At 39.7% G+C, this 14,947-nt stretch overlaps 1 protein-coding gene across 2 annotated transcripts; it reads left to right on the top strand.

Annotated features, from left to right (window-relative positions):
* Window positions 1-669: 669 nt before the first annotated feature.
* LOC126763012 (odorant receptor 63a-like) lies at window positions 670-14,837 on the top strand. Of its 2 annotated transcripts, XR_007667542.1 has the most exons (11): window positions 670-848; window positions 1,376-1,472; window positions 3,897-4,035; window positions 4,098-4,289; window positions 4,359-4,460; window positions 4,540-4,705; window positions 10,352-10,457; window positions 10,518-10,619; window positions 10,677-10,832; window positions 11,588-12,570; window positions 12,624-14,817. XR_007667542.1 is itself a non-coding variant. In XM_050480171.1 (10 exons), the coding sequence occupies exons 1-10, from the start codon at window positions 718-720 to the stop codon at window positions 11,642-11,644; spliced, it is 1,248 nt and encodes a 415-aa protein (XP_050336128.1). In that variant the 5' UTR covers window positions 670-717; the 3' UTR covers window positions 11,645-14,837. The 2 variants fall into 2 exon arrangements, 1 of the variants encoding a protein (XP_050336128.1); XM_050480171.1 differs by having other exon boundaries at window positions 11,588-14,837.
* The last annotated feature ends 110 nt before the right edge of the window (window positions 14,838-14,947 follow it).

Below are 14,947 nucleotides of genomic sequence, written 5' to 3'. Positions count from 1 at the left end.
TTTCTGAAATACCACACCGTTGCCGTTGAACCATACTTTGTCTAGTATGTTAACATACCGTTATGAAATTTCCTAAATTTAATTCTAAAAAGTTAGCTAGCTCATATAATTAAATAGTTCACCGTAATGTCTACATTGTAGTCTGACGTAGCAAATAATCGTTCAAAGTAGGTAAGCTAGAATTAGCTAGAAAAAATATATTAGCATTAGAAAGTTAATCATATACCCAACCAATTCAAAGGATAACTAAGGACTTGCAAACGCGAATGCGATCGAGTTGTATAAACTCGACATAAGTTAAAAAAATGATTTTTCAATTTTCACATGAACTCAATTATGACACAACCTTAGCAAATGACTTATGTTTTAAATTAGGAATAAGCCATTATAACTGTTGCATGGAAGATCTGATTATCTGACTTGATAGCTAAATATACGGACATTAATCAATAGTGCCACTATATGCCATCAAACTTTACCTGATATTAATAAAATATTGTCAATTTCTGTAGCGACATTAAGAGCACAATTTCCATATAATTCTTTACATACTGTTGTGCTCTGGTTTAGAAAACCTCGACAGGCGTATTGAACGTTATCCACTACCAATATGTACATATAAATAGCAGAACACACAATTTCTTTCAACAGTTAAGATAAAGTGTTGAACCTAAGTGCGTCTTATACTATAAGTTTAAGAAAATAGTCTTACAGACTATGTACAGTATAACTGAAATAAAGGAGTTGAGAGTTCGCAATCATTGGCGAATAAGAGAATTAAAGAGAGTATCATTTATGATCGGTATTAACCTGAATGCTCAAACGAAATTCAAAAAATGGTGGAGAATGTGAGTTGATCCAGAGAGCCAAAAGATATTCATTTAAATTTATTATATTTAAATAATCCCTTAATGTCAATGTTAATAAGAGATTACTGATTGTCGCTGTAATCTCTAAGGAGAGTGCCTGAGCCCAGTAGACGCAAGTCTGTAACAATTTGAAAAACTAAAGAAGTAGTAAAGTTAAGTCAGGGTCGTCACAAAATTCGCATTTTGACTTCATTGCTTTTCTTGTAATTCTTATTCAGTTAGCAGGTATTCTACATGTCGTTTCGTATACGTTTTCGGTACTTATGTCACCTCTAAGTTTTTAGAAATAGTCTACAGCTTCTAAGTTATAATGGTCAGGAGCGACGCTTGGTTCTGACGGTTTACTTCGTTCCGTAAAATATTTCGTTTCATTGGATCTTTTTATTTTCCCGTGGTTTCAAAATTGGGATACGCTTTTTCAAATATTTATGTAACTTATGTATGCATATTCGGGCTACTAATTTTATATAAATATCATAACAAATAATTAATTTTCTCTTTGCCAGCATCAATATTCTGATCATAATTGCAAGTTGTATTGCTTTATATCCGCACTGGTTAATGATAAAACAAGCACAAGGCGATATACCATTGATAGCTGAGGTAAGTAGAAATCACTTGATATACAAGCTGCATTTCAAAGTAAACAGGACTTTAAAAAAATAAAACAGAACAAAGGGTTTTGCGGCAAAATCAATTCATTTTATTCAAAATAGTCTCCTTTTGCTTCAATACAGCTTTTTGCACGGTACAAAAGCATTTCGAACGAGTGTTTTAGCTCGTGGGCCGGTATGGCCGCCAGTATGCCGATGCAAGCCTTTTTGAATGGCCTCTACGTCTGCATAACGCTTTCCTTTCATGCGCAAATGCATTTTTCCGAAAAGGAAAAAGACGCACGGTGCCATATCAAGTGAATCCGTAGAGTGGTTAATGTTTAAAATCTGATTTTTGGTCAAATAATCGTCTTTCGAATGTTGAATTCTGAGCAATTTTTGGTCGTCGGTCAATTTGTGCGGAACAAACCATGCACGCACCTTTCGTAAGCCCAAATGTTCGATCAAAATGTGAAAAATCCATGTTTTGGAGATGTTCAAATCCATTTCCATGATAATTTAGACTGATTTTTGATGAATTCACGCACAGTTTCGATGGAATTTCCGGTGATCACGGATTTTGATTGGCCCACATGTGGATCGTCATTTATGTCCTCACGACCACTTTGAAAACTTTGAAACCACTCGTGCACTCTGCTACGGGATAGGCAATCATCGCTATAAACTTGTTTCATCAATTGAAACGTTTCGGTAAAAGTTTTACCAATTTTAACACAAAATTTAATGTTGGCTCTTTGTTCGAAGCTTATTTTCGCACCGATAACACAAACATACTGACATTTAAAACGCAATAACTTCACTTCCAATGATGAATGGAACATCATGAAATTCTCACTGGACTATCGATAAAGATAGCAGATACTAACGCACCAGTCGACATAAAGATGGCGCCAACAGGAGGCGCTAGATTCAAAAAGTACTGTTTACCTTGGAAAGCACCGTATACATATTTATATAATAATTACCTTATTTATAAACAAAACTCTTCCGTTTTTGATTCAATAATTCGGCCAGTTTTTAATTAGTGCGAGTTTTTATAAATTAGTTAATTAATTTCTTTGATTATAGAACCGTTCCAGGTAATAGACGAAGAGTTAGCAAGTGGCACTTTGAAGGAAAATTTTATATTCAATTTCAATAGAAAATTTGTGCATTATAAAAAGTTTCACGCTGCTACTAAAAATATAAAAAATCGCTTTCAAGCAATGCTGACCTCCCAAATAAAGTCTTACTATCTTACAATACCGAAATTTTTTCTAGAGGCTACTTAAGGAAGCTTTTTCCTTTCTCACATACCGACGAGGAATATGTAGTTGAGAAGGAGTCACTGAAGAAGAAGCGCAGTGAGATTTTTCACGGATGGTCGAATCTAGAATGAAAGGTTAGAGGAGAGTTTTCTGTTAGGAGCCACCAGACCCTAGTGTTTTTCAGGCAAAAGTAGCTAATATAAAAGTGGCAGCAGACGTACTCTTTTACAGTTTTTTTTTAGGAAGATGCTTAGTCTAGTCATTCACGCCGTCAGCAGCGCGGCGGCACAAGCGCTGAGCTCGCTAACTGTGAGTTCGAAGCTAGTTAAAGACTGTTTGTCCTTAATATAAATAGCAACAAACTATTTCATAATGAGATTAGTTTGGGTGCCTGAACGTAGCGGTATCGTTGGATATTACAAAGCCAACAAGCTAGCCACAGGGGTACTCTTGATCCGCTCACAAGTGAATAGGACCGAGTTAGATCTCAATTAGCGTCTTGCGTTCTAGCACTGGACTAATATATCTTGCAAGCGCTTATCAGATGCCAGTCGACGTCCCACTCTTGTGCAACTACAAGAACATCTAGCAAAGTTCATCTTGCCGCAAATAGTAGTAGTTCTTATTGGAGATTGTCCAATAGGCATTCAGGCATTAAGGCTAGAAATCTTAACGGACGCAAATTGTAAAACTTGTCAGGGGAAAAGGTGAGGTGGAAACAATCAGGCACTTCGTCCTTCACTGTCACGCCTTTGCAATACAAAGGATGAAACATATCGGCAGGTGAACCAGAAAAATAACCGAAACTGACAATAGCCACCTCAACAAATTTTTGATAGGCTCAAAGCGCTTTGTTGATTTGTAAGGGCCTTATGATCTATTTTATAAGAGTTTTAGGTAACACAATAGGCCGGCGTTAGAAGCTATTCAAGTGAGATCGCTGTTAGGATCAACTTCTGAAACAAATCCGAAACTAATTTTGCTAAGAGGAAGCGGTCTCTGAGTAAGTTACGGCTTTTCTGGGCTTCCGGGTCTTTTCTATTTGGCATTTGAAGCTCGAAATTAAATTTTATAATTCTGTAGCATTTTACGAAGTGACGAAGCACAAAATATTGTTTGTCGACGTTTCATTTTCAATAAAAACTTATAAATGACTTAACTTTGAGACTTCTACCACAGCGCTGCAAACGACGACCGGCCTAATTAAAATGGCTTACATGCTGTTCACTCAGCATAGATTTCATAAGCTGCTGCAGAAAGCTGAAAGACATGAACTACTGCAGAGAATCGAAATCTTTCAAACAGGTAAGAATCTAGTAGTGATGTCTCTTGAAGAGACCCTATACAAACGTAGAATTTTTTGCTAGGTATGCCAATTAAAGCCACTCTGAAGAAGGATATTAATGCAATTATGGAAATCAATTGGAAACAGACGAGGGGACAGCTTCTATTCTCTTTAGGATCCTGCATCTGCATTATGTCCAACTATTTCTTTTCTGCATTCTTCAAAAACTTATACAATCACTTGCAAGGGACACCAAATTATGTATATATTCTGCGTATGTGAATATTATCTTCATACAACTAAATAATTCGATTCAATAATATATAGGTCTTACTTTAAACAGCTTTCCCTGGCCATCCGATGTTTCTGCACAAGGGAATGGCCTCTCCGTATTACGCATTGGACATGTTTTTCGGTGCTTGCTCGATCCTGGTCGCCGGCATGAGTAAGTCATACCCATGTTTACATATGTATGTGGGTGCAGATCGGTAGCAATCCTTTGTTTTGGATAAAATATTTTACAGGTGCCATTAGCTTCCAGGGTTCCTTCATGGTGCTTTGTAAGCATTCCTGTGCATTGGTCCAAGTGTTATGTCTACTGTTGGAGAGATCCACGTCGCCTCTGGTTCCAAAACCGCAACGTGTGGAATATTTGCGATACTTTATAGTACAACATCAACGCACTCTTGAGTATGATTTAAAGATAAATATTTTTTTAAGGCTATTTGTTTTGTTCACTTAACTGTAAATTGCATAAGCAACAATTAGTTTGGCTGGGTATATGAGCCTGTGATCATATATAGTATCCGTATGTACTTACCATGTTAAACAAGTAAGGAAGCGCTAAGTTCGGGTGTCACCGAACATTTTATACTCTCGCATGGTAAAGTGATAATCGAGATTTCATAATACGTCATTTACATATTTTTCAAATACCGTATTTTTGTAAAGTTTTATTCCGCTATCATCATTGGTTCCTAATGTATATACTCGTATTATACAGAAAAGGCATCAGATGGAATTCAAAATAGCGTTATATTGGAAGAAGGCGTGGTTGTGAATCGATTTCAACCATATTTTGTACATATCATCAGGGTGTTAATAAAATATTATATACCGATTTTCATTGAAATCGGTCTAGTAGTTCCTGAGATATGGTTTTTGGTCCATAAGTGGGCGACGCCACGCCCATTTTAAATTAAAAAAAAAAGCCTGGATGCAGCTTCCCTCTACCATTCCTTCCGTAAAACTTAGTGTTTCTGACGTTTTTTGTTAGTCGGTTAACGCACTTTTAGTGATTTTCAACATAACCTTTGTATGGGAGGTGGGCGTGGTTATTATCCAACTTCTTCCATTTTTGAACTGTATATGCAAATGCCTGAACGAAACGACTCTGTAGAGTTTGGTTGACATAGCTATAGTAGTTTTCGAGATATGTACAAAAAACTTAGTAGGGGGCGGGGCCACGCCCACCTTTTCCAAAAAAATTACGTCTAAACATGCCCCATTCTAATGCGATCCTTTGTGCCAAATTTCACTTTAATATCTTTATTTATGGCTTAGTTATGACATTTTATAGGTTTTCGGTTTCCGCCATTTTGTGGGCGTGGCAGTGGGCCGATTTTGCCCATCTTCGAACTTAACCTTCTCATCTTCATTCTTCTTCTTAATTGGCGTAGAAACCGCTGACGCGATTATAGCCGAGTTAACAACAGCGCGCCAGTCGTTTCTTCTTTTCGCTACGTGGCGCCAATTGAATATTCCAAGCGAAGCCAGGTCCTTCTCCACTTGGTCCTTCCAACGGAGTGGAGGTCTTCCTCTTCCTCTGCTTCCCCCGGTGGGTACCGCGTCGAATATTTTCAGAGCTGGAGTGTTTTCGTCCATCCGGACAACATGACCTAGCCAGCGTAGCCGCTGTCTTTTAATTCGCTGAACTATGTCGATGTCGTCGTATATCTCGTACAGCTCATCGTTCCATCGAATGCGGTATTCGCCGTGGCTAACGCGCAAAGGACCATAAATCTTTCGCAGAACTTTTCTCTCGAAAGCTCGCAACGTCGACTCATCCGTTGTTGACATCGTCCAAGACTCTGCACCATACAGCAGGACGGGAATTATGAGTGACTTATAGAGTTTGGTTTTTGTTTGTCGAGAGAGGACTTTGCTTCTCAATTGCCTACTCAGTCCGAAGTAGCACCTGTTGGCAAGAGTTATCCTGCGTTGGATTTCTAGGCTGACGTTGTTGGTGGTGTTTACGCTGGTTCCAAGATAGACGAAATTATCTACGACTTCAAAGTTATGACTGTCAACAGTGACGTGAGAGCCAAGTCGCGAATGCGACGACTGTTTGTTTGATGACAAGAGATATTTCGTCTTGCCCTCGTTCACTGCCAGACCCATTTTCTGTGCTTCCTTGTCCAGCCTGGAGAAAGCAGAACTAACGGCGCGGGTGTTGAGGCCGATGATATCAATATCATCGGCATACGCCAACAGCTGTACACTCTTATAGAAGATGGTACCTTCTCTATTTAGTTCTGCGGCTCGAACTATTTTCTCCAAAAGCAGAGAGGTCCTTCCCGATCCTGACGGAGCTTTTGGTGTTACTCAACGTCAGTTTACACAGCCGTATTAGTTTTGCGGGGATACCAAATTCAGACATCGCGGCATAGGGGCAGCTCCTTTTCGTGCTGTCGAAAGCAGCTTTGAAATCGACGAAGAGGTGGTGTGTGTCGATTCTCCTTTCACGGGTCTTTTCCAAGATTTGGCGCATGGTGAATATCTGGTCGGTTGTTGATTTTCCAGGTCTAAAGCCACACTGATAAGGTCCAATCAGTTTGTTGACGGTGGGCTTTAATCTTTCACACAATACGCTCGATAGAACCTTATATGCGATGTTGAGGAGGCTAATCCCACGGTAGTTGGCGCAGATTGTGGGGTCTCCTTTTTTATGGATTGGGCATAGCACACTTAAATTCCAATCGTTGGGCATGCTTTCGTCCGACCATATTTTGCAAAGAAGCTGATGCATGCTCCCTATTAGTTCTTCGCCGCCATATTTGAATAGCTCGGCCGGCAATCCGTCGGCCCCTGCCGCTTTGTTGTTCTTCAGGCGGGCAATTGCTATTCGAACTTCTTCATGGTCGGGTAACGGAACTTCTGCTCCATCGTCATCGATTGGGGAATCGGGTTCTCCTTCTCCTGGTGTTGTGCGTTCACTGCCAATCAGCAGGCTGGAGAAGTGTTCCCTCCATAATCTGAGTATGCTCTGTGCATCGGTTACTAGATCACCTTCGGGGGTTCTACAAGAGTATGCTCCGGTCTTGAAACCTTCTGTAAGCCGCCGCATTTTTTCGTAGAATTTTCGAGCATTACCCCTGTCGGCCAGCTTATCAAGCTCTTCGTACTCACGCATTTCAGCCTCTTTCTTCTTCTGTCTACAAATGCGTCTCGCTTCCCTCTTCAACTCTCGGTATCTATCCCATCCCGCACGTGTAGTGGTCGATCGTAACGTTGCGAGGTAGGCAGCCTGTTTTCTCTCCGCTGCGACACGGCACTCTTCGTCGTACCAGCTGTTCTTTTGCACTTTCCGAAAACCAATGGTTTCGGTTGCAGCTGTACGTAAGGAGTTTGAAATGCCGTCCCACAGTTCCCTTATACCGAGTTGTTGACGAGTGCTCTCAGAGAGCAGGAGTGCAAGCCGAGTAGAAAATCGTTCGGCTGTCTGTTGTGATTGCAGCTTCTCGACGTCGAACCTTCCTTGTGTTTGGTGGCGCGCGTTTTTTGCTGCACAGAGGCGGGTGCGAATCTTAGCTGCAACAAGATAGTGGTCCGAGTCGATGTTAGGACCTCGGAGCGCACGCACATCTAAAACACTGGAGACGTGTCTTCCGTCTATCACAACATGATCGATCTGGTTGGTAGTTTTTCGATCCGGAGACAGCCAGGTAGCTTGATGAATCTTCTTATGCTGGAATCTAGTACTACAGATAACCATATTTCGGGCCCCGGCGAAGTCAATCAGCCTCAACCCATTTGGGGATGTTTCGTCGTGGAGGCTGAATTTACCGACCGTAGTGCCAAATATACCTTCTTTGCCCACCCTGGCGTTAAAGTCGCCAAGCACGATTTTGACATCGTGGCGGGGGCATCTCTCATAAGTGCGTTCCAAGCACTCATAAAAGGCATCTTTGGTCACATCGTCCTTCTCTTCCGTCGGGGCGTGGGCGCAATTCAGCGATATGTTGAAGAACCTCGCTTTGATGCGGATTGTGGCTAGACGTTCATTCACCGCAGTGAATGATAGTACTCGGCGACGGAGTCTCTCTCCCACCACGAATCCTACACCAAACTTGCGCTCCTTTATATGGCCACTGTAGTAAATGTCACAAGGACCTACTCGTCTCTGTCCTTGTCCCGTCCATCGCATTTCTTGGACGGCGGTGATGTCAGCCTTTGTCTTTACGAGGACATCAACCAGCTGGGCAGCGGCACCTTCCCAATTAAGGGACCGGACATTCCAGGTGCATGCCCTCAATTCGTAGTCCTTATTTCGTTTGCCATGGTCGTCATCAAAAGGGGGGTCTCTCATCCGAGGCTGGTTGTAGCTCTTCACTGGGGGTGTTTTTTATGTGGCGGGTCCCAAACCCAGCGCACAACCCTTGTAGGGAATGTTTCGCCTTCTCACTTTAGCTCGCCTTCGAACGGATGTTCTTAGGCTACCCAGAGGATACTTGGTCAAAGACCGGAAGTAGTGTGCTGCTTGAGCCATGTGTAAAAGAATCGTTTCTGGCCACTCCCAAGTGAATGGCGATCAGAGAACTTTCCTCACTTGCGTGAACTTCTACACATGACTCCATCCACCTTCTCATAGAGCCAAGAAATACGTGTACCAAGTTTCATCTTGATATCTCAATTTTTACTCAAGTTACAGCTTGCACGAACGGACGGACAGATGGACAGACGGACGGACAGACAGACATCCAGATTTCAACTCTACTCGTCACCCTGATCACTATATATTGATATATCTTTATAAAAACCACAGCATACCGGCACTGCATAAATCGGAGTGTATAGAAAAAGTGGAATCACTGGGTTTACACTTAATTCGTCAACCTTAAATATGAAAGGAGCTCGAGGCCATCCTGGATGTCCTTCTTGATATGAACGTAATATTTAATAGTGGCTCCGTACCATTATTATTAGTCAGGATAGAGCAAATAATGATGTGTACTGTCGCCTCTGTTATAGCTACTTGCGGCACATGAGCTTCTAGGAAAATTCGTAGGAAGAGCACCAAAACTGATAGATTATGCAGATGATATTGCAATTAGTACCGTTATAAAAGTCATACGCCAAAGGGCAATATCGGCTATCCTACTGGTAAATCCCTTTAGTCCGGGAATGATACTATTTGAAAAGGTCATACAACACGTAACGTAAAACCCTGTTATGGAATTATCTGTGACTCAACGGGGTAGAGTTAAATACCAAGAATCATACCAAATATCTTGGAGTAGTTTTGGACAGAAAATTGGATCGGAAACTCAATGTGGGAAAGGTGAAAAAAAATCCAGTTACGTCCCTCTAGGCATGACCCCCCTTGTGCCAACAGCGGTAGTCAAGTTAATCTTGCTTTACTTTGCGTTGGTCAGGTGGAAAGCTGTCAGCAAAATATCATAGAGAAAACATTTGGAGTGGACTCAGCGAATCGCTGTTTTCTGCGTAAAGGGAGCTCCAACGCCTGCACCAGAAAAAGTACCCAACCTGCCATCTCGATAAGCGGTGGGACAGTCCACATAGACTTACGCTGTAACTGAGAGAAGAGGTTTCAAGTCACACTAAAATAGCAAGATCTCTAACGATCTTTCAGTCGGATTATTACAGTATCTTCCTGACAAAGGTCTTCGCGGTCAGATAAGTTGCGGATATAGCTAAAAACCATGAAAGCGGGTCGATAAACAATGAAATATTCGAAAGAGCTGACAGACGGATCAGGGTGAGAGGAAAATACTTATGATTTTTACTAAAGCGGCCTAGAAAAGATTGCAGGATGGTTGTTTGGAAAATTCACCATCTACGAACTCGAAATTTTTTTTTTACCAAGAATCCCGCATACCAAGTTTCATCAAGATATCTCAATTTTTACTCAAGTTACAGCTTGTACGGGCGGACGGACAGGCGTACGGGATTTCAACTTTTCTCGTCATGCTGATCATTTTATATAATATATAACCCTATATCTATCTCGCTTAGTTTTAGGTGTTACATACAACCGTTATGTGAACAAAACTACAATATTATACTCTGTAGCAACATTTTGCAATGGATTTTTAGGTTTATCAGCGAGGTCAATCAGCTTTTTAGACACATTTGTCTCTCCCAGTTTCTTCACGGTCTGGCAATTTACGCATTTGTACTCTTCGAGATGAACTTTGGCTTGGTAAGTGATCTTAAACTTGACAATTCTTTAATGTATAATCCATCTACATATTTATTGCAGAAATCAAATAAAATTACTTTGATTCGCATGTTAATGTATTTATGTGCGGCTACATCATGTGATTGCATGCACTACGTCAACGGACAGTTCCTGGCCAACGAGGTAATCGTTTAGTACCCACAATATAGACCAACCGAAAAGATGTTTATATGTTTTCAGCTAGAAAAGGTTCCGTTAGCTTGTTATAGCTGTGAGTGGTACCACGAAACAGATGCCTTCAAGAAGACATTGAAAATAATCATCATGCGCTCAAATAAAGAATTCTATTTCCAAATATCCTGGTTCACAGTAATGTCCTTGGCTACATTGATGGGCGTAAGTAGTTAACAGTCAGTTTTTTCACAAATTCTGTTACACGGCTTACAATGCTTACTGGTACAGCGAGGACAAATTCACAGCCTCCGTTTTTATGCACCATACTCTATTCGGTTTAAGTTAAGTTTTTTTTGTAACTACCAAAAGGAAACGTCGGAGACTCCATAAAATGTATATATAAATAGTCAGCATAACGAGCTGTCTGCCAGTATATACATATGTTAACTAGTCCCTTAGTTTTTTTAAATATCGATATAAAATTGTAAACACGTCCTTTTCTCAAGAAACTGTTCATTTGTCGGTACTGCAAATATCGGTTCACTTTAACAATTAACTGTCATACAAACTGAACGATCGGAATCAAATGCTTCTATGAATGGCTTTTTCGATTGAAGAGATGAGTTCGATAAATTTTGCATGGATTATTATCCAAGACAACGGTTCAACCGCCGCAGAAATTGTTCAGGTCCAATCATTATAGCATACAACTGCCATAAAAACTGACAGGTCAAAAGCAAGTTCTTTAAGGAAACTATTGTATTTTAAAGGGTATGATAGCTTCAGTGCAACCAGATTTAAATTTCTTTTATACAGATTACTATATATTCTGATCACAGTCTACAAAAATTAAAAGAAATTTGCAAGATAGATTTGTTATTAGCTAGAAAAGCCAACAAAAATATGCTGTTAATTATTTATATATCGCTTCCTTAAAACTACTTAGTTAATGTCAATAATTTATTTTTGTATTTCAGATATTCAAAGCGAGCGGATCATATTTTCTACTACTTCGAAATATTGACGAACCCTAAAGGGCTTTTATAAGAAACACAAATTCTATGCTTTGACTCTTTTGACTTTTTATATAGCTTTTATTAACTTCAGCTCTATGTTTTTTATACATTTTTAACTAAATATTTCCAAAATGTGCGGGCTGATTGCACAAATGTTGATATTATTAAATTATACTGGAGAATATATTTGAAAGAAATTTTAAAAATATAAAGGGAACCGATCTTCAAATCTAATGGAGAAAAATTATTATCATTACAAAGAACATTCTTTATCATTTATTTTTAGAAGACTATCTTTTTCAAATGTCGACCGCGACTACATCTCAGATGATCCATCCGTTGAGTTCAAGTCTCGATGAATCGTTCGAGCATTACAAATGGTAACTGGCGAATATTTTGCTTCAAAGCCCAAATTGAAAGGGGTTTGTCCGCTTAGACTTTACACATCTCCACAGGAAAAAGTTAAACGGTGTGATATCACACGATCTTGGTGGCCAATCGACCGGCCCAAAACGTGAAACTATCTGCTCACCGAAGTGTTCTCTCACTAAATGCAATGATTAAGGGGATGTTTCAAGAGTGGCACCGTCTTGTTGAAACCAAATAGCGCCGAATTCACGAACTTCAATTTCAGCATCAAATAGTCGTTTATTATGGCTCGATAACGGTCGCCATTGACCTTAACATTCTCACCGGCATCATTTTTGAAGAAATAAGAATCGATGGTTTTACCGGCCCTCAAACCACATCAAGCCGTTGTTTTTTCTGAATGAAATGACAACTCTTAAACCTCTTCAGGGTACTTTTCGTCCCTAAGGCGGCAAACTTGCTTGTTTACATACCCATTTAGTCAGAAATAAGCCTCATCGCTGAGCAAAATTTGGCTCGGAAACGTCGGAACTTGGAACTTTTCAAGAGCTCATAAACCGAAACGATGCCGCTTGGTAAGGTCAAGCGACTTCAGTTCTTACACCAGCTGTATTTTGTACATTTTCAGTTTAAGTTCTCGACTTAAAATGCACCAAATCGTTGCCTACGTCAGTCCGAATTGCTGCGAACGGCGCCGAATCGACTCTCCACAGTCTTCGTGTACACTCTCAGCTACGGCTGCTATATTATCTTTACTGCGTACTGGACGTAGCCTCTTCGGTTGAATATTATCTAATAATGAATGCTGGGTGTCAAGATGGGAGATGGTGCTGCGTATAATACGGTCAGTAGGCCGATTATATTGACTATAAGTTGAGCGAAGCGAAACACATTCTTTTCGGAATGGAAATTTTCCTAATAAAGTTGAATGATTTGTAAACGCTGTTTAGGTGTAAGTCTTTCCAAGATGAAGTCGTATGTAGTAATCGTATGTGGTATATAGTATTTTACTATAGCGGCTAAAAGAGACTTGCATAGAAGCCATAGATAATGATATTAGAAACTTTGGCTGAAAGACTCGTAAGAATAAAGGGGAATATAATGGCAAAAAGAATGAGAAAGCAAAGCTGATTTCGGCATTTATTTATTTATCTGTACTCAACTCGGTCAGTGATTGTTTTTATATCAGCTATTGTCAAGGGGAAGAATGACGTCATTTATCATGTTTGGATAACTAATTGAGGGGCAAAAGTACCTAGACAGTATTAGCTATTCATTATACCCGTTTTGAAGTTTTCTCTAAGTACTGAATCGAAATATGTTTAAACCCGCATGATTAAAAAAACATAAATGCTAACTAAGGAAAGCTTACGTTCAGGTAAAGAAGTAAAACAATTTCGCGTGCTTCCCAATTTGGGGAAATGGAGGAAACATTAGCATTTAATTTTAAAAAAATATGTCCCACAAGGGAAGGGGTTTAAAAGCAAATAAAAAAGGATTTTGGTATCATGCCTGTAATTCACATTTTTAACTGAAAGAATAATAATAGGAATGATGCTCAAACTGAAAAAAGAAATAACACTTTCCATGTATAAATTGAAAGTTTCTATTACCAATATTTTCAAATTTCAAATCGCGGCATGCGGTGGATATACTGAATATAGATTTTTCGCAAAATTGTTAATAAACGCACCTTTACAGGTACATACTATTTAATATCTCAGATTTGCCTTTTGTTATCAAGTGAGCAAATATGGCTATAATCTTAATGTTCTGCTTCTTCTTTAATGGCGTAGAAACCGCTTACGCAGTTATAGACGAGTTAACAACAGCGCGCCAGTCACTATTCCTCTTCGCAACATGGCGCCAAGTAGAGATTCCAATCATTGCCAGGTCCTTCTCCTTTTGCTCCGCTTGAGTCGGCGGGTATTTTGTCGAATACTCTCAGAGCTGGAATGTTTTCTTCCATTCGGACAACATGACCTAGCCAGCGTAGCCGCTGTCTCTTAATTAGCTGAACTATTTCAATGTCATCGTATATCTCATACTGCTCATCATTTCATCGAGTGCGATATTCGCCATGGCCAACGTGCAGAAGACCATAAATCTTTCGCAGAATCTATTTCGTCTTGCCTTCGTTCACTATCGCTTTATTATCCAACCTTTAGAAAGCAAAACTAACGGCGAGGTATTTATGGCCAAATCTCATCGTCATACGCCAGCAGTTGTACACTCTTGTAGAAAATTGTACCATCTCGATTAAGTTCTACAGCTCGGGTTATTTTCTCCAGGAGTAGACTGAAGAAGTTGCACGATAGGGAGTCGCTTTCACACAATACGCTCGATAGAACCTTATATACGATGTTTAGGAGTTGGCGTCTTCGTCGGACCATATTCTACAAAGAAGATGATGCTTGCTCCTTATCTCTTCTTCGCCACCGTATTTAAATAGCTCAGCCGGCAATCCTTCGACCGCCGCCGCTTTGTTCCATTCCACTTTGGAAATATTTTCTGTATACTCTGGGCATCAGTCACTAGATCCCCTCTAGGGGTTCTACAAAAGCATATTCCGGTCTTGAAATAAAACATTTCAATTACTCCACGCTTTCGTCGCATAATGAATGTTGGTTTCCTTGGCATAAAGCTTTACCAACACTTCAAAATATTTCACCACCACTGACCTTCACAAATGAAATGTTCGAATACTACCAAACTACGCCCTTCCTTACTTACTGTGGCTTTCGATTTAAAAGAAAATTCAACAATGTATTATTTTTGTTTACCTTACAAAAATATTCTAAGACAATTTATGTAATTTTATTGACCAATTAAAAGCTTAATATGCTTTGTTTAGCTTTCACTTTTTAAACTTGTAAATTTCATAAATTTTCATTACTCCGTATAAAGTTTACTCAAAAGTATTTATAACCTTCCAGCAAAATGAATATTAAT

Source organism: Bactrocera neohumeralis, chromosome 6 (genome assembly GCF_024586455.1).
Source record: "Bactrocera neohumeralis isolate Rockhampton chromosome 6, APGP_CSIRO_Bneo_wtdbg2-racon-allhic-juicebox.fasta_v2, whole genome shotgun sequence".
Classification (NCBI taxonomy): Eukaryota; Metazoa; Arthropoda; class Insecta; order Diptera; family Tephritidae; genus Bactrocera; species Bactrocera neohumeralis.
Note: the sequence above shows the minus strand (reverse complement) of the source record. Positions and strands in the feature narration are given on the sequence as shown.

Bases quoted from the DNA above. Each gene is read 5' to 3' on its own strand.
- LOC126763012 (XM_050480171.1), top strand. From the start codon at position 718: ATGTACAGTATAACTGAAATAAAGGAGTTGAGAGTTCGCAATCATTGG. The intron at 4,290-4,358 runs GTATGTGAATAT...TACTTTAAACAG, and splicing joins AAATTATGTATATATTCTGC to CTTTCCCTGGCCATCCGATG. The intron at 10,458-10,517 runs GTAAGTGATCTT...TATTTATTGCAG, and splicing joins TCGAGATGAACTTTGGCTTG to AAATCAAATAAAATTACTTT.